The 24,104-nt window shown below is 48.6% G+C and overlaps 1 protein-coding gene across 1 annotated transcript in view; it reads right to left on the bottom strand.

Moving 5' to 3' along the window:
* CNNM1 (cyclin and CBS domain divalent metal cation transport mediator 1) overlaps positions 1 to 22,922 on the bottom strand; it is a 74,456-nt gene extending 51,534 nt beyond the window's left edge. The window contains exon 1 of the mRNA XM_074959660.1: positions 21,467 to 22,922. Coding sequence (XP_074815761.1) covers positions 21,467 to 22,922 — 1,456 coding nt within the window. The remainder of the gene's footprint in view (positions 1 to 21,466) is intronic.
* Between the last annotated feature and the right edge of the window lie 1,182 nt (positions 22,923 to 24,104).

Raw genomic sequence — 24,104 nt, 5'->3', positions numbered from 1 at the left:
CCTTATCCACCAAAAATTTCTCCCTTCTATTCCAGTTTTGGCTCGTGTACATAGGAGGCCTTCCCTCCTTACCATGTCAAGTACTTTTTCAGAGTCCAGGAAGACTGTTTTATTGTAACGTTCTTAGTCCTTATGCTGTTTTGTACCTCTGTTTCTAGCCTCACTATATGGTCAACCGTGCATCTTCCTTTTCTGAAACCACTTCGGACCTCAGTTATAACATCACTTTTCTCCAAGTATTCCACTAGTCTCACATATACCCTTTTTGCCGTGATTTTCCCCCACGCAGAATGTGAGGGCAATAGCCTATAAGCATGATTAGCTTTTGTGTGTTCCTTGCTGGGTTTCCTAACTGGTATGACCAAGGCTTGTTTCCATTCAGTTGGCAGCAGTTCTTTATGCCATAGATCACTCTGTGACCACAGTGGACTCCTATGCCCTTCTGAGAAGTGTTGAAGCATTTATTACTTGGTAGTCTCTTTACCTGGAGCTGTATTTTTCCTTTTCCTAACAGCTGCAATAAGCTCCTGCATACTACAATTTTTGTTTAACACATCATCACATTCTCTCCAGCCATTCAACAGTTCATCGTTTTCCTCAATAAACCTTCTTTTTCCCCTCACAAAACTCATTACTTTGATTCATATGACTACTGACCTTTTGATTCTTTTGCTATAATGTCTGCATTTCCCACGCTGGAGACCTCAATTTTATTGCTTACATAAAGCCCCGGTTTACATTTCCTTTTATTTCAAATTCCATTCGTTCTTTGAATTTGCTTATATATTTCTGAACGCTTTGAATTTTTGTTCCATTTCCCACAAATTTATCCAACTTTCTGTTTTTGTCTTTTGAATAATCCTTTGTGCCACCACCTTACATCTTTTATAATTTATTAAGTCTTTACTATTCATTGTGTGTTTTACTTACTTGTATGTCTTATTTCTTTCCCTGATCGATAATTTGCAATCCTCATTCCACCAGGGAACTGGATTTCTAACTTGGGGTCAATCTGATGTGTTTTAGATGCCCAGATCAGCTTCTGCTATACAGTCATTCCTTTTATTATGTTGTTACAGGATCTCCTAGATTGTCACCTGATAGGGTTGCCAACTCTGATTGAAGCTATTCTGGGAGATTTTTTTTCCCCAACATGACAATATAATTTTCTAAAAATATCCTATTAAAATCTCTCGGATTGCTCGATGCCAATTCCAGGAGACTCCAGGCCAATCGTGGAGGGCTGGCAACCCTATCACTTGAACAGTTACTACATGAATATTCATCACATTTAATCCTGAAAAGGCCCCAATCAACTTTTTGAAAAATTCCAGCTAGGAACTCTTTGTGTTTTTGACATTTTCTCAGCCATGGTACTCAATAAATGTAGAGAAGTGATCACTTCCCATTCCATTTTCTTTATGAATTTCCTACCTGCATTTCCTAGTTATATTATTTATCACAATTCCCAAAACCAGAACGGAAAAGGATCCACCCACTGAATTAAATCTAGTAAGTGAGCCTGTAGTCAATATTACCAGATGATGCATATCATAAATTGTTCTAAGCATTTACCACTTAGGTCAGTTTTCTTACTTCTGCATTGCTCATTGTGACTATTAAAGTCTCTGCAAATTATGAATGGGTTTTTGACATTAACCAGTTTTTCTAATTCTAAAATAACTAATTTTACATGGATTATAAACATTATAAATCCGTATATAAGTGTTTTCATTCTGCATGGGACTCTCAACAGCATTATATTCAAAACTTAGTTTCTGCACATCCACTTTGATGTAACTAAGTCCCTCTTTTCCAAATATACAGACCTGCCACTTCTGGTAGCCTCTCTGGAGTGCATCATGTCCTGGCATATTGATCATAAATTTACTTATTAGCCATGTTTCTTGCACACATATTACTTCAGGCTTTTTTACCATTTCAAAGATGGCTTTCTTAAATTCCTGTCCACGCATTATTAAACCATATGCATTCCAGCTAAGGATCGTTAAAACCATATTATTTAAGCTGTATTATTGCCTTCATTTAAAATCTCACATGAATGCAGTCTATCGAGTTTGCCCGTCTATAGATATTTTTCTGCTGCTGTTGCTATGATTTTAATCCTTTCATTTTTCCCCCTTCTGCAGGGTGCAGTTAATTACTTCTATAATGAATGCTATAAACTTCTCCTTTTCCTACAACAATACATCCTCTCCTGTCCTCCTCCCTGACCAGAGATGTGTTCTGCTGACCCATACATCTTTTCTCTTACTTGAGTATTTTTCTTTTTCTATTTCCTGCAGCGGGGGCACCTTTTGGTAGCCTCCACATATGATATTTTTTGAATGATTTTAATTTTTTGTATTTCTCTAGCTCATTCTGCCACTGCACATCCTTTCTATGCTGCCCTGTGCTTTCCCCCGCAATTGCTGCACTTAGGTTCTGTTCCTTCTACACAGTTCTCGTATGAGTGATTTCCTCCACATTTACTGCACCTAACTGTACCCTTTCAGATCGCTGCTGCGTGTCCAAATCTTTGACAATTACAGCACCTCACTGGGAGTGGGCGGGAATATATGGTTTAATCCAGAAAGACTGATACCTCCTTTGCACCCTATCCAGAAGTTCAAGTGTTATGCGTAAAGCCATAGATGGCTGGTTACTCTCTCTCCCCTACTAAGCAGCCATTTAACACACACTCCAGACATAACTCCTCTTGTTTCCATCAGAGATTTAGGCAGTTGACAAGTAACTTTCATTTTCCCTAAGATTGCAGTTTTAAGAAGTTTTTCAGCTTGCTCCATATGTGTACATCCTATCCATAGATCTCCACCCTGCGTTCTTTTAACTCTGTAGGTCACCAACGCTTCTCTTTCTCTAGCCTGCCATTTGCAGGGGGGTTAACATCTCCTATTTGCACCTTTTCCGTTACTGATTTGACAGTTGGGAAATGTTGTTTTTGTTTTATCCATTCCTTCTTCAAATCCAGATAGATCGAGTCTCTTTTTCTTTCCCCTGATCTGAGACCATTCCTCATCCACTGCTGCAACGTAACTTTCTCTCCCCCCGGCGCTCTCCATTGTCACTCTCAATGTTCAGCCTCATTTCAGGTGGGGGCCAGGGCCTGCCAAAGCGCTCCCCCCACCCTCCTGCTACAACCCAGCCTTGCTGCCTTCAGCCAGACACAAGCACTCAGCCTGATTCCAGATCAGCCAGCCCCTCTCCAAACTTAGGCAGGCAGGCAGTCCCGCCATGCCTTTCTGGGTCTGGTCCTTTAAATTCAGCAGAGAGAAGCAGCTGCAGCTCTTAAGTAGCCATTTTGTGCCTGGCTGCTGCTTGCTGCATCTCCCGCTGGTGAGAACCCCGAGCTGCATTATACTTCCCCATTCTCATTCCCTAGTAGACGGCCCAGCCTCACAGAGGAAAAGCAGCAGTACTCTTGAGAGGGTGGGAGAGAAGAGAGAAAAAGTTCAGGGATTATTCAGTAAACTCGCAGTCTTAGACCATTCTGCATGACATGTGTCCGCAGTAGGTGGCACAGAGATGGATTGGGGTGACAGCACAGAGAGGGAAGGGATTCTCTTTGGGAGGAAACAGCTTGATTTCCCTGCCCCCCGAGCAGCACACCTTTGCTGCATGGGTCACTAATCTTCAGTTCTGTTCTGGTGGGTTCAGAGCGGAGAGGTTTGAATCACTTGTGCGGTTTTGTGTTTGTTTGTTTGAACAATCAGATTTAAATCAAGTTTAGGCTCTGTAAAATTAATTTGAAAAATTCCGTCATTGCAACTATGGATTAATATTTATAATGAACTAAGTTATAAATGTTTCAAATGCTACTATGGGTGGGATTTCTTATTTGGTATTTACAAAACTACTACAGGCGAAAAATCAGAATATTCAAAATTAAGGCCCTGGTTCCGCACAGGCTAAAGCAGATCTGTAACTTCACTCACATGAATGGTCCCCACGTGTGAATACTCATGCACTTGAAGTCAAGCTTATGCACAAGTATTTGCAGCATCAGTATCTAAAATTGTATGTTTGTTAAAAACTTTTCTCATCGTGGCATAAAAATCCATCACTTCAAAACAAAATTGCTTCAGAGAAAAGTTATTTATCTTTTTAATAAAGTAACAGAGTTAGTATAAACTTCTCTGACACACACACACAGAGGCACAATTTTTCAAAACCTGTGAGCCCGAAGTTAGTCTCCTACATCCATACCTAGGCACCTGAGGGAGGGTTGTCAAAGACACCTGCATAACTTGGGAGCACAGGTGCTCCTGACTTCGAATGCCAATCCTGATGGAATAGGCAGTATTGTTGTAGCCATGCTGGTCCAGGATATTAGAGAGATGAGGTGGGTGAAGGAATATCTTTTACTGGACCAACTTCTGTTGGTGAGAGAGACAAGCTTTCCAGCCACTCACAGCTCTTCTTCAGATCTGGGAAAGGGACTCAGAGTGTCACAGCTAAATACAAGCTCAAACTGATAGTTTTTACTGTAAGGAACCATTCAAGGTGAAGCGGCCTGTTAAAACCCCTACCTATAGTCATAGGACAAAAATTGGGGTTAGTGAGTTACGATTGTTGTAATAAGCCATAAATCCAGTGTCTCTGTTCAGTCCAGAATTTTTAGTGTTTAGGAAGGTTATGAATTCAAGCTTCCAGGCTCATCTTGACAAGATAACTGGCTCTGTGGATGAGGGGAAAGCAGTGGATGTGTTATTCCTTTACTTTAGCAAAGCTTTTGATATGGTCTCCCACAGTACTTTTGCCGGCAAGTGAAAGAAGTATGGGGTGAATGAATGGACTATAAGGTGGATAGAAAGCTGGCTAGATCGCCTGGCTCAACAGGTAGTGACCAATGACTCCATGTCTCTTATTTGCATTAAATCTGCTGTCTGTTAATTTCACTGGGTGACCCCTAGTTTTTGCATTGTGTGAAAGGGTAAATAATACTTCTTTATGCACTTTTTCAACACCATTCATAATTTTATAGACCTCTATCCTGTCCCCCCTTAGTTATCTCTTTTTGAAGATGAACAACTCTAATCTTTTTAGTCTCTCCTCCCATGGAAGCCATTCCATACCCTTGATCAACTTTGTTGCCCTTCTCTGAACCTTTTCCACTTCCACGCTATCCTTTCTGAGATGAAGCGATGAGAACTGGACCCAGTACTGAAGGTGTGGTCATACCACGGATTTATGTTCTGGTATTGCATTTTCTGTAATTTTCATTCTTAAGGCTTTGGCTGGATGGAGTGTCTTGCTGGAACTTTAACTGCCATCAGATTTTGCTTTTGTTTAATTCTATTCTGGTTACTGTTACTCCCGGGCTATCCTAAGAAGCACTTGTTCAAGCTGTCAGCACGTTGCTTCTCTAAACCCTCTCTCACTGCGACACTGGACTGGCGTATGTGCAGGTAGCTGGAGACCTCCCTGGTTATTAGATTTAGTTGCCTCTTCAGTTCCTCTCAACATTCGTCCCCTGAGGAGGCTGCAGCATTACCTTACGAGTACGTAGTTTTCTGCTACTTGTGACATGGCCACACAGCCTCTACTGCGTGGTCCTCTCCAGTCAGAAAGTCTAAGTAGACTCCAGGGACTCCTTTACACACGGTGCTGCACGTCCTACTGCCATCCCGGCTTATGGCCTAATCAGTTCTGCTTGTGGAGTTAAGTCAAATATTCATGTCCCATCGATTTGTCATCCCACCACACTATGGATAAGACCATTAAGTCAAGTTCCTCTTCCAGTGCCAGGCATTCTAGTTCATCTGTCTTTGACTTTAACCTTCTCACACTGGTAGAACAGACACTTATTTTTCACTTTTGACTATGTGCCTATTTTGTTTTCACTCCTTTGTCAGTTGCCCTGTTTTTGTGGACTGGACACTTGATCGAGTTCAGGATCCTGTCACAGGGAAGAAAGGAGAGCAGCAGAATACGGACTCTGGACTTCAGAAAAGCAGACTTTGACTCCCTCAGGGAACTGATGGGCAGGATCCCCAGGGAGAATAACATGAGGGGGAAAGGAGTTCAGGAGAGCTGGCTGTATTTTAAAGAATCCTTATTGAGGTTACAGGGACAAAGCATCCCGATGTGTAGAAAGAATAGTAAATATGGCAGGTGACCAGCTTGGCTTCACAGTGAAATCCTTGCTGATCTTAAACACAAAAAACAAGCTTACAAGAAGTGGAAGATTATAAAAATATTGCTCAGGCATGAAGGAGTGAAATCAGGAAGGCCACATCACACCTGGAGTTGCAGCTAGCAAGAGATGTTAAGAGTAACAAGAAGGGTTTCTTCAGGTATCTTAGCAACAAGAAGAAAGTCAAGGAAAGTTTGGGCCCCTTACTGAATGAGGGAGGCAACCTAGTGACAGAGGATGTGGAAAAAGCTAATGTACTCAATGCTTTTTTTGCGTCTGTCTTCACGAACGAGGTCAACTCTCAGACTACTGCACTGGGCAGCACAGCATGGGGAGGAGGTGACCAGCCCTCTGTGGAGAAAGAAGTGGTTTGGGACTATTTAGAAAAGCTGGACGTGCACAAGTCCATGGGGCCGGATGCGCTGCATCCGAGAGTGCTAAAGGAGTTGGCGGATGTGATTGCAGAGCCATTGGCCATTATCTTTGAAAACTCATGGCGATTGAGGGAAGTCCCGGACGACTGGAAAAAGGCTAATGTAGTGCCCATCTTTAAAAAAGGGAAGGAGGAGGATCCTGGGAACTACAGGCCAGTCAGCCTCACCTCAGTCCCTGGAAAAATCATGGAGCAGGTCCTCAAGGAATCAATTCTGAAGCACTTAGAGGAGAGGAAAGTGATCAGGAACAGACAGCATGGATTCACCAAGGGCAAGTCATGCCTGACTAATCTAATTGCCTTCTATGACGAGATAACTGGCTCTGTGGATGAGGGGGAAGCGGTGGACATGTTGTTCCTTGACTTTAGCAAAGCTTTTGACACGGTCTCCCACAGTATTCTTGCCAGCAAGTTAAAGAAGTATGGGCTGGATGAATGGACTATAAGGTGGATAGAAAGTTGGCTAGATTGTCGGGCTCAACAGGTAGTGATCAATGGCTCCATGTCTAGTTGGCAGCCGGTATCAAGTGGCATGCCCCAAGGGTCGGTCTTCGGGCCGGTTTTGTTCAATATCTTCATAAATGATCTGGAGGATGGTGTGGATTGCACTCTCAGCAAGTTTGCAGATGACACTAAACTGGGAGGAGAAACAGATATGCTGGAGGGTAGGGATAGGATACAGAGGGACCCAGACAAATTAGAAGATTGGGCCAAAAGAAATCTGATGAGGTTCAACAAGGACAAGTGCAGAGTCCTGCACTTAGGACGGAAGAATCCCATGCACCGCTACAGACTAGGGACCGAATGGCTTGACAGCAGTTCTGCAGAAAAGGACCTAGGGGTTACAGTGGACGAGAAACTGGATATGAGTCAACTGTGTGCCCTTGTTGCCAAGAAGGCCAATGGCATTTTGGGATGTATAAGTAGGGGCATAGCCAGCAGATCGAGGGACGTGATCATTCCCCTCTATTCGACATTGGTGAGGCCTCATCTGGAGTACTGTGTCCAGTTTTGGGCCCCACACTACAAGAAGGATGTGGAAAAATTGGAAAGAGTCCAGCAGGGGGCAACAAAAATGATTAGGGGTCTGGAACACATGACTTAGGAGGAGAGGCTGAGGGAACTGGGATTGTTTAGTCTGCAGAAGAGAAGAATGAGGGGGGATTTGATAGCTGCTTTCAACTACCTGAGAGGTGGTTCCAAAGAGGATGGCTCTAGACTGTTCTCAGTGGTAGCGGATGACAGAACGAGGAGTAATGGTCTTAAGTTGCAGTGGGGGAGGTTTAGGTTGGATATTAGGAAAAACTTTTTCTCTAGGAGGGTGGTGAAGCACTGGAATGCGTTAGCTAGGGAGGTGGTGGAATCTCCTTCCTTGGAATTTTTTAAGGTCAGGCTTGACAAAGCCCTGGCTGGGATGATTTAGTTGGGGATTGGTCCTGCTTTGAGCAGGGGGTTGGACTAGATGACCTCCTGAGGTCCCTTCCAACCCTGATATTCTATGATTCTATGATCCCAACCAGTCCCTCTCCTCCAATTCACCAGTAATTTCAGTCCTCTCCTTACTACCAGTTACCTTTGTATTACTTGGATCCTTAGCAATTAACTTTGACCTGAGTGGTCCTCAACCCTGTTGATGTTTCTAGTTTAATTAGGTAGGGAGGGAAAGCACAGTGGTTTGAGCATTGGCCTGCTAAACTCAGGGTTGTGAGTTCAATCCTTGAGGGGGCCATTTAGGGATCTGTGGTAAAAATTGGGGATTGGTCCCACTTTGAGCAGAGGGGATTGGACTAGATGACCTCCTAAGGTCCCTTCCAACCCTGATATTCTATGAAGAGGAAGTTCTGGTTGAACTGCTAAGGTGAAAGAAGATCTGAAAAACTGGACCACTTCTCTGATTGGATAGTGTTAGGTTCTCATTTTGTCAGCCAGGAGCTCACTTTTGACCTTGCTGGTTTGGGTAACTGCATTAGACCACTGACTAATCTTATTGCTACTTTTATACAACTTGCACTTTTTGGCAACCTGATGCTACAATATCCAGAAATGCTCATTCCCACTGTTCCACAAGAGGATAATTCCTTCACCCCAGTAAACAGCAGGCATCTCTATTGTGGCATAAGGAATTCTCAGCATTTACACGCTTATCAGATTTACTCTAACATACATGAATGCATCTTAGTGACTTCCAGATGGAACTAAACAGCAACAAGGGAGTTTGAGAGGGAGTTTGTCGGAGGGCGACGTAATATAATCGCTATGGTTAGGAAGGGCCACATCCCCAGTGCCAACACTGCTCCTGTCTCCTCCACCTGCACCTGCATCCAGACAGCGAAACTAACCATGGATGCCTCTACCCAGATCCTGGTGTGGACTTGCAGAGACCGTGGCGGGCGTTTCCCACTCACAGAAAGCCATGCTGGGGGGACCATCCAGTGTGTAAGGTGCCTGCTGGTGGAATCTCTCAGGAAGTCGGTGGCAGAGCTACAGGAGGAGGTGGCCTGGCTGAGGAGCATCCGTGCCCATGAGGAAGTCCTCGAGAGTATTCACATGGAGACATCCATGGCTGAGGACGCTATCCAACTAGAGATAACTGCTGCCACACCACTGCGGGAGGAGGATATGGCTCTGTCACAGGGAGGACACGCGTTGCTGGTGACTTCTGGCAGCAGGCCGTGCTCCATCCCTACTCCCAACCCACCCACCATGGTGATGGAAAACCAACATGCTGCCCTGGCAACGAGTGATGAGGAATCACCCCCAAAGTTGGAGGAGGAGAAGCCATGTACCCCCAAGGCTGGGAGGATCTCAGCCACCACTCCCAGGAGGAAACGAAGGGTAGTGGTGGTTGGAGACTCTCTTCTGAAGGGGACGGAGGCATCCATCTGTCACCTTGACATGGTGTGATGAAGCAGGGAGTGGGGAGGATTGACCTGGGGGTGTTGCAGGGGAGTTTTACTTGGACGGTCTGCATTGGTGATGGGATAGCAGGGGGTGGCTTCACCGGAGGGACAATACATGAGCCTGTCACCTGAGCCCAGAAGGGGGGTTGGGGCCAGGTGACAGGCTCAGGTATCATCCCTCCAGTGAAGCCACCCCCTGCTATCCCATCACCAATGCAGACAGTCCCAGTAAAACCCCCTGCAACGTCCCCCAGGTCAATCCTCCCCACTCCGTCACACATTGCATCCTGGGAGGTATGCTGCCTGCCAGGGGCCCGTATCTGAGATGTTACAGAGGGATTGTGGAGGATCATCCGGCCCTCTATGACCCCATGCTACTCATCCCTGTGGGCACTAATGATACTGCGAGGTATGACCCTCAGCAGATCAGAAGTGACTACAGGGCTCTGGGAGTAAGGGTGAGGGAGTTGGGAGCGCAGGTGCTGTTCTCTTTGATCCTTCAGTCAAGGGTAGGGGCCCAGGCAGAGACAGATGCAGCCTGGCGTTCACCTCCAGGCTGTGAGGATGGTGTCGCCAGGAGGGCTTCGGCTTCCTTGACCATGGGATGCTGTTCCAGGAAGAAGGATTGCTAAGCAGAGATGGGGTCCACCTATCGAGGAAGGGGAAGAGCATATTTGGATACAGACTGGCTTACCTAGTGAGGAGGGCTTTAAAGGGGGCACGTGACCAAAGCCCACAGGTAAGTAAAAAACATGGAGACCTGGGAGAAGGGTCAGAATTTGGGGGGAGCATGGGCTGTTTTAGCAGGGATAAAGGAGAGACAAGACAGAACGGGGTGGGAGTGGGGGAAATCAAATCGGTATCTTAGATGTCTTTATACTAATGCAAGAAGTATGGGGAATAAGCAGGAAGAACTCAAAATGCTAGTAAATAAACACAACTATGGCATAGTTGGCATGACAGAGACCTGGTGGAATAATACGCATGACTAGAATATTGGTAGAGAAGGGTACAGCTTGCTCAGGAAGGACAGGCAGGGGAAAAAGGGAGGAGACGTTGCCTTGTATATTAGAAACGTACACACTTGGACTGAGGTTGAGATGGGAACAGGAGACAGACTTGCTGAGAGGCTCTGGGTAAGGATAAAAGGGGTAAAAAACAAGGGTGAGGTCATGGTCAGGGTCTACTACAGACCTGCTAGCCAGGAAGAAGAGGTGGGTGTGGCTTTTTTTAAACAACTAACAAAATCTTCCAAAGCCCGGGACTGGGTGGTGATGGGGGACTTCAACACCCAGACATCTGCTGGGAAAAACAACACAGCGGGGCACAGAATCTCCAACAAGTTCTTGGAATGTGTTGGAGACAATTTTTTATTTCAGAAGGTGGAGACAGCTACTAGGGGAGAGGATGTTCTAGGTTTCATTTTGACAAATAGGGAGGAACTGGTTGAGAGTTTGAAAGTGGAAGGCAGCTTGGGTGAAAGTGATCATGAAATAGTAGAATTCATGATTCTAAGGAATGGTAGGAGGGAGAACAGCACAATAAAGACAATGGATTTCAAGAAGGCAGACTTAGCAAACGCAAGGAGCTGGTAGGTAAAATCCCAGGGGAAGCGACTCTAAGGGGAAAAACAATAGTTGGCAGTTTTTCAAAGAGACATTATTAAGGGCGCAAGAGCAAACTATCCCACTGCGTGGGAAAGACAGGAAATCTGGCCAGAGACCACCCTGGCTTAAGCAGGAGATCTTCAACGATCTAAAACTCAAAAAAGAGTCCTACAAAAAGTGGAAACTCGATCAAATTACAAAGGATGAATATAAACAAATAACACAAGTATGTAGGGACAAAATTACAAAGGCCAAGGCACAAAATGAGATCAAACTAGCTGGAGACATAAAAGGTAACAAGAAAACATTCTAAAATACATTAGAAGCAAGCGCAAGATCAAGGACACGGTAGGCCCGTTACTCAATGATGGGGGGGAAAATAATAACAGAAATTGTGGAAATGGCAGAGTTGCTTAATGACTTCTTTGTTTCGGTTTTCACCAAGAAGGTTGGTGGCGATTGGACGTCTAACATAGTGAATGCCAGTGAAAATGAGGTAGGATCAGAGGCTAAAATAGGGAAAGAACAAGTTAAAAATTACTTAGACAAGTTAGATGTCTTCAAGTCACCAGGGCCTGATGGAATGCATCCTAGAATACTCAAGGAGCAGACTGAGGAGATATCTGAGCCATTAGCGATTATCTTTGACAAGTCATGGAAGATGGGAGAGGTTCCAGAAGACTGGAAAGGGAAAAATATAGTGCACAGCTATAAAAAGGGAAATAAGGACAGCCCAGGGAATTACAGACCAGTCAGCTTAACTTCTGTACCCGGAAAGATAATGGAGCAAATAATTAAGTAATCAATTTGCAAACATCTAGAAGATAATAAGGTGAGAAGTAACAGTCAGCATGGATTTGTCAAGAACAAACATGTCAAACCAACCTGATAGCTTTCTTTGACAGGTTAACAAGCCTTGTGGATAGGGTGGAAGCGGTAGACATCGTATATCTTGACTTTAGTAAAGCTTTTGATACTGTCTCGTATGACCTCATAAACAAATGAGCGAAATGCAACCTAGATGGAGCTACTATAAGGTGGGTGCATAACTGGTTGGAAAATTGCTCCCAGAGAATAGTTATCTGTGATTCACATTCATGCTGGAAGGGCATAATAAGTGGGGTCCCACAGTGATCGGTTCTGGGTCCCATTCTGTTCAATATCTTCATCAATAGAGAGCACACTTATAAAGTTTGTGGCTGATACTAAGCTGTGAGAGGTTGCAAGTGCTTTGGAGGATAGGATTAAAATTAAAAATGATCTGGACAAACATGAGAAATGGTCTGAAGTAAACAGGATGAAATTCAATAAGGACAAATGCAAAGTACTCCATTTAGGAAGGAACAATCAGTTGCACACATACAAAATGGGAAATGACTGCCCAGGAAGGAGTACTGCGGAAAGAGATCTGGGGGTCATAGTGGACCACAAGTTAAAGATGAGTCAATAATGTACCACTATTGCAAAAAAAGCAAACGTCATTCTGGGATGTATTGGCAAGAGTGTTGTAAGCAAGAAACGAGAAGTAATTCTTCCCCTCTACTCCGCCCTGATTAGGCCTCAGCTGGAGTATTGTGTTCAGTTCTAGGTGCCACATTTCAGAAAAGATGTGGACAAATTGGAGAAAGTCCAGAGAAGAGGAACAAAAATGATTAAAGGTCTAGAAAATGTGACCTATGAGGGAAGATTGAAAAAACTGGGTGTTTTGTTTAGTCTGGAAAAGAGAAGACTGAGAGGGGCATGATAACAGTTTTCAAGTACATAAAAGGTTGTTACAAGGAAGAGAGAGAAGAATTGTTGTTCTTGACCTCTGAGGATAGGACAAGAAGCAATGGCTTAAATTGCAGCAAGGGAGGTTTAGGTTGGACATTAGGAAAAACTTCCTAATTGTCAGGGTGGTGAAGCACAGGAATAAATTGCCTAGGGAGGCTGTGGAATCTCCATCATTGGGGATTTTTAAGAGCAGGTTGGAACACACACCTGTCAGGGATGGTCTAGATAATACTTAGTCCTGCCATGAGAGCAGGGGACTGGACTAGATGACCTCTCGAGGTCCCTTCCAGTCCTATGATTCTATGAGCACACCTGGAAATTAAAGAAGCCAAACTTTCCATTAATTCCCACCAAGACGGTGACAATTTGGATGCTTTGTCAAGCAGAATCCATCCAGCTGTGATTCCAGGGAGTGGAAACAATTATGTGTGCAAGCCTCTGAGCCCAGTGTGTGGATAAAATGCTGTACTATTGGGATAATTGCAGCATGTCCTATTGCTCATCATCTGAGGTGGAGAAGAAATGCTTCCCTCTACGGTCACATTGGCAGGGAAATGGTATTGGGGAATAGCTTTCTCCCGCACAGCCTTCAGCAAGGACCTCATGAGCAACTCTCCCATGATCAGTTTCCTCTGACTGCAAGGAGGCCTCAGGCACTGATGGAGCCTGGTCATTCCCAGCTTCCAACTTTATTTATGGAATGCAACATGTCACCACTGTAGACATTTCCTAAAGAGCAGGATCCACCCGCTGCAGTACAAAGCCCATGAGCTGGATGTGTGGGACCACTGCATAGCAGAGAATCTGACAGTTCTAACTAGGGAGGAAACAAAATCTTAGGAATATTGCTGGAAGAGCAAACCTGCAGAACAGCTGCAGAACAGTTCCTAGCCTCTTTAAAGCTGCAGGCAGCCTCTGCCATGATCAATAATGTCAGAATTTCAGCAGAAGGTACAGCTTGTGGTAAGTCATCTAAAAACACTCATGTAAACTCTTCACAGCACCAGTTCTGTTTTGTTCCTTTCCCCCCTTCTTGCTACCAAGCTCAACTTTCACCTAGGCAAAGAGGGTTCCAATGTACTGTCGTTATCCTCAGTAGCAGAGCACAGTCATGAACTCTGCTATGCACCAAACAGAACACGTGAGCACCATAGTGCATGTGCATCCTGTGTTATCCTAATGCAATCATAGAACCATAGATATATAGAGCGGGAAGGGTCATCTAGTCCAGCCCCCTTTGTGGAGGCAGGGCCAAATAAACGTAGACCATCCCCGACAGGTGTTTGTCCAGCCTGGTCTTAAAAACTTCCAGTGATGGGTATTCCACAACTTCCCTCAGAAGCCTATTCCAGAGCTTAACTATCTTTATAGAATCATAGAAGTGTAGGACTGGAAGGGACCTCGAGAGGTCATCTAGTCCAGTCCCCTGCACTCATGGCAGGACTCAGTATTATCTAGACCATCCCTGACAGGTGTTTGTCTAACCTGCTCTTAAAAACCTCAAATGACAGAGATTCCATAACCTCCCTGGGCAATTTATTCCAATGCTTAACCACCCTGACAGGAAGATTTTCCTAATATCCAAACAATCTCCCTTGCTGCAATTTAAGCCCATTACTACTTGTCCTGTATTCAGTGCTTAAAGAGAACAATTTATCACCCTCCTCTTTATAACAACTGTTTCTGTACTTGAAGACTGTTACCTTGTCCCACCTCAGTCCTCTCTTCTCCAGACTAAACAAACCCCATTTTTTGCAATCTTTTCTCATAGGCCATGTTTTCTAGACCTTTAATCATTTCTGTTGCTCTTCTCTGGACTCTCTCCAATTTGGACACATCTTTTCCAAAGCGTGGCGCCCAGAACTGGACACAATATTCCAGTTGAGGCCTCATCAGTGCTGAGCAGAGTGGAAGAATTACTTCTCATGTCTTTGCTTACAACACTCCTGCTAATACATCCCAAAATGATGGTGGGTTTTTTTGGGCACAGTATTATATTGTTGACTTGTATTTAGTTAGTGATCCACCATATCCCCCAGATCCTTTTCTACATTAATCCCTCCTAGGCAGGCAAGGTGGATGAGGTAATATCTTTTAGCAAGTTGGTAAGAGACACAAGCTTCTGAGATACACAGATGTAAGGACCCAGGGACTAGAAACCATGTCTGCAGAGCCTGGGGCAGCTGATATTCTCACAGTGCTACCAGGAGGCATTGTGGAGAGTAGGTGCTGCAGGAAGTACCGCCCAGGAAACCCAAGAGTAGCAGTACCCTGCAGCCCTCTGATTGGCCAAGTTCCCCTACTTAACCCCAGGGGTTGCCCCAGGAAGTTGTCTGATCAATCCCACAGACTTTGACTGCACTGCCAGACTTCGCCTCTTCTCCTGGTCTCTGATTCCAGCCTGACCCTGATTCTTGTTTATGGGACCTGGCCTTGCGATTCCTCCCACTCCTGTCCCTGGTGGGCAGACCTCAGCCCAGCTGTGACCACTAGGCCATGCCACCTACACCCCAGTCCCTTATGACAGAGCTCTTCCTCAGGTCTGGGAAAGGAAATCAGTGTCACAGCTTAACACAAGATCAAACAGATAGGTTACCCTCAGTAGCTCACACACATTCTACTGGACCATTCAAGGGGAAGTGGCTCGTTAACACTTCCTAGGCAAAAAGAAAAGGGGTACTTGTGGCACCTTAGAGACTAACCAATTTATTTGAGCATAAGCTTTCGTGAGCTACAGCTCACTTCATCGGATGCATCACTACATTCCTAGGCAGTCACTTCCTATTTTGTATTTGTGCAACTGATTATTCCTTCCTTGCATTTGTCCTTATTGAATTTCATCCTACTTATTTCAGATCATTTCTCCAGTTTGTCAAGGTCATTTTGAATTCTAATCCTGTCCTCCAAAAGCACTTGCAACCGCTCCCAGCTTGGTACGGTCCACAAACTTTATACGTGTACTCTCTCTGCCGTTATCCAAATCATTTATGAAGATACTGAAAGATCCTTGAGGGACTCCACTCAATATGCCCTTCCAGCTTGATTGTAAACCATTGATAACTGCTCCCTGAGTATGGTTTTCCATAACTTTACAGTAGATTTGTCTAGGCTAAATTTCTCTAGTTTGTTTATAGTTAAAGATTTTCCTAATATCTAACCTAAATCTCTCTTGTGCAGATTGAGCCCCATACTTCTTGACCTTCAGTGGACATGGAGGACAACTGATCCCTGTCCTCTTTAAAACAGCTTTTAACAGATTCAAAGACGGTTATCAGGTGTCGTCCCGTCCCCCCTCTCCCCCGCAGGCTATGGCTACACTACAAGGCTTTTAGGGGCACAGCTGTGCTGCTAAAAGGCACGTAGTGTAGCTGGTGTTTGTCGGCAGGAGAGAGCTCTCCTGCTGACAAAGCGCTGTTCACACCAGCGCTTTTCATCGGTAAAACTTTTTGTTGTTTGGGTGGGTGTTGTTTTTTTTAATACCCCTGAATGACAAACATTTTGCGATGAATTGCCAGTGTAGTCTTCTTTTCTCAAGACTAAACACTCCCGATTTTTTTAACCTTTCCTCATAGGTCAGGAATTCTAAACTTTCTATCAATTTTATTACTCTTTTCTGGACTCCCTCCAATTTATCCACATCTTTCCTCAAGTGTGGTATCCAGAATTGGACATGGTACTCCAGCTGAGGCCGCTCCAGTGCCAACCAGAGTAGAACAATGACCTGTATCTTACATACAACACTTCTGTAAAGACACCCCTGAATGATATGTTGAGGGTTTTGGTTTTTTTTTTTTTTTGCAATTGCATCACATTGTTGGCTTATATTCAATTTGTGATCCACTGTAACACCCAGATTTCATCGGTAGTACCATCCAGCCAGTTATTTCCAATTTTGTAGTTGTGCATTTGATTTTTCCTTCCGAAGTTAAGTACTTTTGTTCTAGTCTTTATTGAATTTCATCTTATTGATTTCACATCAATTCTCCTATTTGTCAAGGTAGCTTTGAATTATAACCCTGTCCTGCAAAGTGTCTGTGACCCTGTGATGAAGTGGGACTGTTCTTAATGTTTCCTCTGAATAGTGTGGGGGTGCCTCAGTTTCCCCTAGGCAGTTCTTAAGTATCTGGGGGTGGGGTAAGGGTGTATGATCGTCGCAGAGCCCTAGAGGGCAGGTGTGTGCAGGGGTCTGGACACAGAGAATGGCCGACACCCTGTTTCCTGGCAACTGATGGCCTGGCCCTTCCCCCCCCTGCAAGGTGAGAGCTAAAGGGTTGGAGAACAAAGGAATCTGGTGCCCTCCTGGCCCGGGAAAGGGACAAAGCCCAGAGGAGGAGGGGCTGGAGGGAGTTTCAGTTTCGGGCTGGGTGTTCAACCGCAGGGAACCCCAAGGCTGGGGTCTAAGCTCCCTGCCCCCCAGAAGGACTTGACTGAGGGGTCCTGGTTGTACTCATAAGCTCTATTTCAGACTGTGTTCCTGTGGTCCAATAAACCTTCTGTTTTACTGGCTGACTGAGAGTCTCAGTGAATCCCAGGAAGAGGGGTGCAGGGCCCGGACTCCCCCACACTTTGTTACAACTGGTGGCAGTGGTGGGATCTGCTGCACCCCATGGATGGTGCTTCGTGCAGTAAGTGACTGGGGAGCAGTAAAACAAAGGGGGATGGATGAGGACCAGGCATGCTGAAGGCTCAGAGAGGAGCGGTTTTGGGGGGTCGGTTAACCCCTGGGAGTGTGTGACCAGTGACAAGGACTTTTGCAGTAACAGGGTCCCCCGGGGGATTGCAGTGAGCGGTCCCAGGGGCGGAGGAGTCTGCAGCTCGACCCTGGCAAAGAGGTGGTGACCTCGAGAAGGGCTGGCACACGAGGGGTTCTCCCTGGAAACCGTGGGGAGCGGCGAGCACACAGGCCTGTGAGTGGCCTGCAAGGAGATGTATAGCAAGCACCTTAAGAGCGACCTGGTGGAGCTGTGCAAGCAGAGGGGGCTGCGCATTGGGAGGCTCACCAAAGAACAGCTGATTGCCCAGCTGGAGGAGGGAGATCGCTGGAACGAACTGATCCCTGTCTCTGAGGGAAGCAGCCTGGCAGATGCAGCACGGGCACCGGTGTCTGTCCCAGTGGGGAGCGAACAGGTGGCTGCTGAGGGCTTCCCGAGACCTCTCCTACCTATGCCTAGGGGAAGGGCCGGGAGGAGCCCAGCGAATACTGAGGGCACTGTGACCCCTGTGGCCAGCAGGGGATCCTCCCGGCAGAGCTCCCCATCGCTGGATCTGAGGCGGCTGCAATGGGAGAAGGAGCTAAAACTGAGAGAGTTGGAGCTCAGGCAGCGGGAACCGCAGGAGGAGCGGGAAGAGCGGGAAAAGCAGTGTCAGCACGAACTGGAGGAGAAGGAGAAAACACTAAGAACAGTCCCACTTCGTCACAGACCCCTCCCAGTCTAGTGCTATCCTCAAAATTTTATAAGCAAACTCTCCACTCCCTTATCAGTCATTAATGAAAATACTGAATAGTACCAGACCTAGGACTGACCCCTAACATCTGTTACATTTTCATCTAGATCTGGTGTGCAGGAAGGAGGTGGGATGGGTTGGGACAGGTGGTATAGGCTAATTTACTCGCTTTGCTGAAACACCCCACTGGATGGCATTGCAAACATTACTCTATCAGGTGCTTACAACACAACTTTGACTCAAAAAAAAAAAATAAATAAAATCAAAACCCAACAACCTATCCTTAAAGTTATGTACCTACTTGAAAAACCAGTAAAACTCAAGCTTATTGCAACTGAAAAAGAATAGACTGATGTTTCTACTGTTTCGGTTTGTTTTAGGGCTGTCGATTAATCACAGTTAACTCACGCGATTAACTCAGAAAAATTAATCACGAATAAAAAAATTAATCACAATCACACTGTTAAACAATAAAATACCAATTGAAATTATTAAATATTTTTGGATGTTTTTCTACATTTTCAAATATACTGATTTCTATTACAACACAAAATACAAAGTGTACAGTGCTCACTTTATATTATTTTTTATTACAAATATTTGCACTGTAAATACAAAAGAAATCGTATTTTTCAATTTACCTCATACAAGTACTGCAGTGCAATCTCTTTACCGTGAAAGTGTAACTTACAAATGTAGATTTTTTTTGTTACATAACTGCACTCAAAAACAAAACAATGTAAAACTTTAGAGCCTACAAGTCCACTCAGTCCTACTTCTTGTTCAGCCAATCGCTCAGACAAGTTTGTTTACATTGGCAGGAGATAATGCTGTCCGCTTCTTATTTACATCACCTGAAAGTGAGAACAGGCGTTCACATGGCACTTTTGTAGCCGGTGTTATAAGGTATTCACGTGCCAGATATGCAAAACATTTGTATGCCCCTTCATGCTTCAGCCACCATTCCAGAGGACATGCATCCATGCTGATGATGTGTGTTAAAAAAACGTGTTAATTAAATTTGTGACTGAACTCCTTTTTGATCTGTTTTGCCTGCCTTCTGCCATATATTTCATGTTATAGCAGTCTCGGATGATGGCCCAGCACATGTTGTGCATTTCAAGAACACTTTCCCTGCAGATTTCACAAAAGGCAAAGAAGGTACCAGTGTCAGATTTCTAAAAATAGGTACAGCATTCCATCCAAGGTTTAAGAATCTGAAGTGCTGTCCAAAATCTGAGAGGGACGAGGTGTTTTCAGAAGTCTGAAAAGAGCCACACTCAGATGCGGAAACTACAGAGCCCGAACCACCAGAAAAGAAAATCAACCTTCTGCTGGTGGCATCTGACTCAGATGATGAAAACGAACATGCGTCGGTCAGCTCTGCTTTGGATCGTTATCGAGCAGAACCTGTCATCAGCATGGAAGCATGTCCTCTGGAATGGTGGTTGAAGCATGAAGGGGCATATGAATGTTTAGCACATCTGGCACGTGTGAATACCTTGTAACACCAGCTACAAAAATGCCATGCGACTCCTGTTCTCGCTTTCAGGTGACATTGCAAACAAGAAGTGGGCCCCATTATCTCCTGCAAATTGTAACCAAACTTATTTGTCTGAGTGATTGGCTCAAGTAGGACTGAGTGGACCTGTAGGCTCTAAAGTTTTACATTGCTCTATTTGTGAATGCAGAATTCTACCTTTGTAAGTTCAACTTTCATGATACAGAGATTGCCCTACACTGCTTGTATGAGGTGAATTGAAAAATACTATTTTTTTCACAGTGCAAATATTTGTAATAAAAAATATCAAGTGAGCACTGTACGCTTTATATTCTGCGTTGTCATTGAAATCAATATATTTGAAAAAGTAGAAAACTCAAAAGGTATTAAATCGTATTCTATTATTGTTTAAATGCATGATAATCGCATGATTAATTGCGACTTTTTTTATTCACACGATTAATTGTGATTAATTTTTGTAATCACTGGACAGCCCTCGTTTGTTTATGTTGTTCATTTGACAGCAGATTTAGTCAGTTTTCACCAGCAAGAAGGGACAAAAGTAACTTTAAAACCCCCAAACAAGGTTGGAGCCTCAGGCACCTCACCTCCAGCCACTCTCTTAAATTGATTCAAAGCACCAGCCTTTGAACACCCCCGTGCGTGTTAACTAACCCTCCCGCACCCGGCCCTGGGGCTAAGTGTCTGTCCCCATCCCACAGACCAGCAGCGACCGTCCCAAGCGAGTGGCGCGGCCAGGATTGAGCCCTGGCCCCCTCTCCGCGCACTCCCTGCCGCTGTCACTCAGCTCGGGGGAAAGAACCGATGCTGGTTAATTGCCAGGGTGGCTGGCAGATCTCAGCCGCTGCCGCTCGCTCAGCCCAGCTCCACGCCCGCTTGCTGCCTGCCTCACCCCGCCCAGCCTGCGCACAGAGGGGCCAGTGCTGAGCAGCTCCGTGCGGAAAGCACCAGCCGCCCGAGTCCGCCGCTCCCCGGGGCGGGTGTGTGAACTGCTGCCCGCCTGAGGCGCGGGGGCGGCTCGTTCCGGCGCTGCGCCCCCTCAGCGCTTCGCAATGAGCTTCGGGGTCAAAAGCACCCGGGCAGCCGGCCCCGGCCCCGGGCCCGTATAGGGCGCCCGAGCGGAGTCCCCGGAGGCTGCAGGAGCTGCTGCGTGCCGCCGTGAGCCAGACACCCCCCGCCACCGAGAGCTGCGCGCAGCCAGCGGGCACACGCCAGGGCCAAGCAGGGCGCAAAGGGCCCAGGAGCCCCCTTCCCGCCCAGCTCCCGGGCAGCCTATCCGGGCATCCCAGCTCCCATTCCCGCAGGGCCCCCGCTCCTTGCCCGGACCCCCTGAGCTCAGCCGGCCGGGAGAAGCTGCCCCGCACGCACGGGCCTGGGGGAGCAGGAGGCGGTCGGGGAGGCGCAAGCTGGCGCGGGGTGCGCCAGAGGCAGCCGGCGAAGGGCCACGGGCATGCAAAGGGAGGGCGGTGGCTGCCGCGGGTGTACGGCCGGGTGGAGGCAGGGACAGGGAGATACCGCGCCCCGCAGGAGGCTGCATGGACCAGGAGCGCACGGGCGGGGCTGGCCGGCGGGAGCGGAGCCTGGGGGTGCGTGGCCGGAGGACAGAACCGGGGGTGCCGGCGCCCTCACCCTTCTTGAACTCCTCCAGCAGCGTGTCCAGGCGGCTGTCGCTGAAGACCCAGTGCAGCGGCCGGCGGTAGAAGCGGGTGACGGTCTGCAGCGGGGTGCAGTCGTCCGGGTCCACGAAGGCCAGGTCTTTGACGAAGAGCAGGTCCACGATGTTGTCCCGCCGGTCGCCCTCGTAGACCGGGATGCGGGTGTAGCCGGAGCGCAGGATCTCGGAGACGGTGGCGAAGTCCAGCACGGCGTCGGAGCGCAGCATAAAGCAGTCGGCCAGGGGGGTGAGCACGTCCTCCACCACCTTGGTGCGCAGCTCCAGCGCGCCCTGCACCATGGCCAGCTCCTCCCGCACCAGGTCGCTGTGCGGGTCGGCGGCGCGCAGCGTCTCCAGCAGGCGCTCGCGGGTGGAGAAGGTGCTGAGCTCCTGGCGCAGGGCCCAGTCCAGCAGGCGGCTCAGCGGGTAGCAGAGGGGGAAGGCGGCGGCCATCAGCAGGCGGGTGAGGCAGAGCGTGTGCGACGCGATGGCCAGCCCGTGCCGGGAACACACCGAGTAGGGCAGCACCTCGCCGCCCAGGAACACGGCCCCGGTGCAGAGCAGCACGGGCAGCCAGGGGACGCCCTGCACGCAGCCGGCCAGCGCCTGGCCCTGGCCGGGCAGGGACGCGCACAGCCAGCCGGCCAGCGCCGCGTTGGCCCCGGCCTGCCCTAGCAGCAGGGTGCAGAGCAGGTAGGTGCCGCCGTGGCCCCGCACGGCCTGAACGCGGCGCGCCTGCTCCTGCTCCGCGGCCGAGCCGCTGTTGCGCAGCACGCGGAGCTCCAGCGGGTCCAGCGCCAGCAGCGCCAGGCGCAGGCCGCTGAACAGCGCCGACAGCCCCAGCAGCAGCAGCGCCCCCAGGGCCCGCAGCCAGCCCGCCTCCGGCAGCGGCCCGAGCAGCCAGGGCTCCCGCGCCGCCGGCCGCACCCGCAGCAGGAAGCCGCCCGCCGCGCCGTGGTGCTGCCAGGCGCGCCCGTCCCAGGCGCAGAGCGAGAAGAGCCGCCCCCGCGGGCCGGCCCCGGGCTCCCCCTTGCGCGGCGCCCGCACCCGCACCCGCACCAGGGCGGAGCCGGCCGAGCCGCCCGGCTGCAGCGGGCCCAGCACCTCCACGTCCGAGGCCCCGGCGCTCTGCCGCGGGCAGCGCTCCCCGGGCGCCTGGCCCGCTCCCGCCGGCGGCGGCTCCTCGACGAAGGCCAGGCGGGGCGCGCGGCTGCGGTTCGCCTCGGGCGGCGGCTGGAAGAAGACGCGCAGCAGGAAGCTGGCCCCCTCCACCGCCCCCAGCGCGCCGGCCTCCAGCGAGACCCGGCCCGCGGCCGTGTCCTCGGGCCGCAGCCCCAGCAGCCAGGCGGCCCCGGCGGGCGGGCGGCCCGCGAGCCAGAAGAGGAGCAGCAGCGCGGCGCCCCGGCCCCGGCCGCCCGCCTGCACCGCCATGGCGCTCCGCAGCCCGCAGCGCCCCCGCCGCGCGTCACGCTGCAGCGGGGGGGAGCCGGGCCCACGTGCCGGGCGGGGAGCGGGCGGCCCGAGCCCCGCCGCCGGTGCCGGGGCGGCTGCGTCCGGCCTGCGCCCGCGGTCCGTCAGCCGGCCCCGGCCCGGGCTCCGCGGGCGCTGGGTGTCCCCAAGTGCGGGTGCGGCCCCAGGGACCCGCTCGCTGCCACGGCCTGGGGGGGACACATGGTGAGAAACGGGCCAGGCCTCAGGGCAGGGATTTCCCTGCACCCCCTCGCCTTTCACTACACCCCAGACCTTCCCTACACCCCCCCCACCCCCCCACCCCAGTTTGTGAACTAGTTACATGCAGGTTCCAGAGTAACCAGCCGTGTTAGTCTGTATTCGCAGAAAGAACAGGAGTACTTGTGGCACCTTAGAGACTAACCAATTTATCTGAGCATAAGCTTTGGTGAGCTACAGCTCACTTCATCGGATGCATTCAGTGGCCACATCGGTTGCAATGAGCTGTACTCACGAAAGCTTATGCTCAAATAAATTGGTTAGTCTCTAAGGTGCCACAAGTCCTCCTTTTCTAGTTACATGCAGTGTTGCCAGTTTAGTGACTGGTTGGACATTGAAATTGAAACATTAATACACACCCTTTCAAAGCGTCTAAAGAGGATGGTGTGACGATGTGACGCAGCAGGGAGGGGGGAGCGTTGACCTGGGAATGTGCCCTGGGGACGGGAGACCTGAGAGCCTGTCACCTGAGCCAGGAGGGGGAGGGGGAGGTGACACCTCTGCCCAGGAATGTGGACGGAGGCTGCAGCAGGGAACCTGCTCGGTGGGTTTAGTTTCAGTTTGGGGCTGGGTGGAGGAACACAGGGAACCCCAGGGCTGGGGTCTAAGCTCCCTGCTCCCCCAGAAGGACTTCACTGAGGGGTCCTGGGTGTACCCACAAGCTCTGTTTTGGACTGTGTTCCTGTTGTCCAATAAACCTTCTGTTTTACTGGCTGGCTGAGAGTCTCAGTGAATCCCAGGAAGAGGGGTGCAGGGCCTGGACTCCCCCACACTCCGTGACAACTGGTGGTAGCGGTGGGATCTACTGCACCCCGTGAACGGCGCTTCCTGCAGTAAGTGACTGGGGAACAGTAAAACGAAGGGGGATTGACGGGGACCAGGAGT

Source organism: Natator depressus, chromosome 7 (genome assembly GCF_965152275.1).
Source record: "Natator depressus isolate rNatDep1 chromosome 7, rNatDep2.hap1, whole genome shotgun sequence".
NCBI classification, from domain to species: domain Eukaryota; kingdom Metazoa; phylum Chordata; order Testudines; family Cheloniidae; genus Natator; species Natator depressus.
This window is presented reverse-complemented; position numbering and strand designations above follow the sequence as displayed.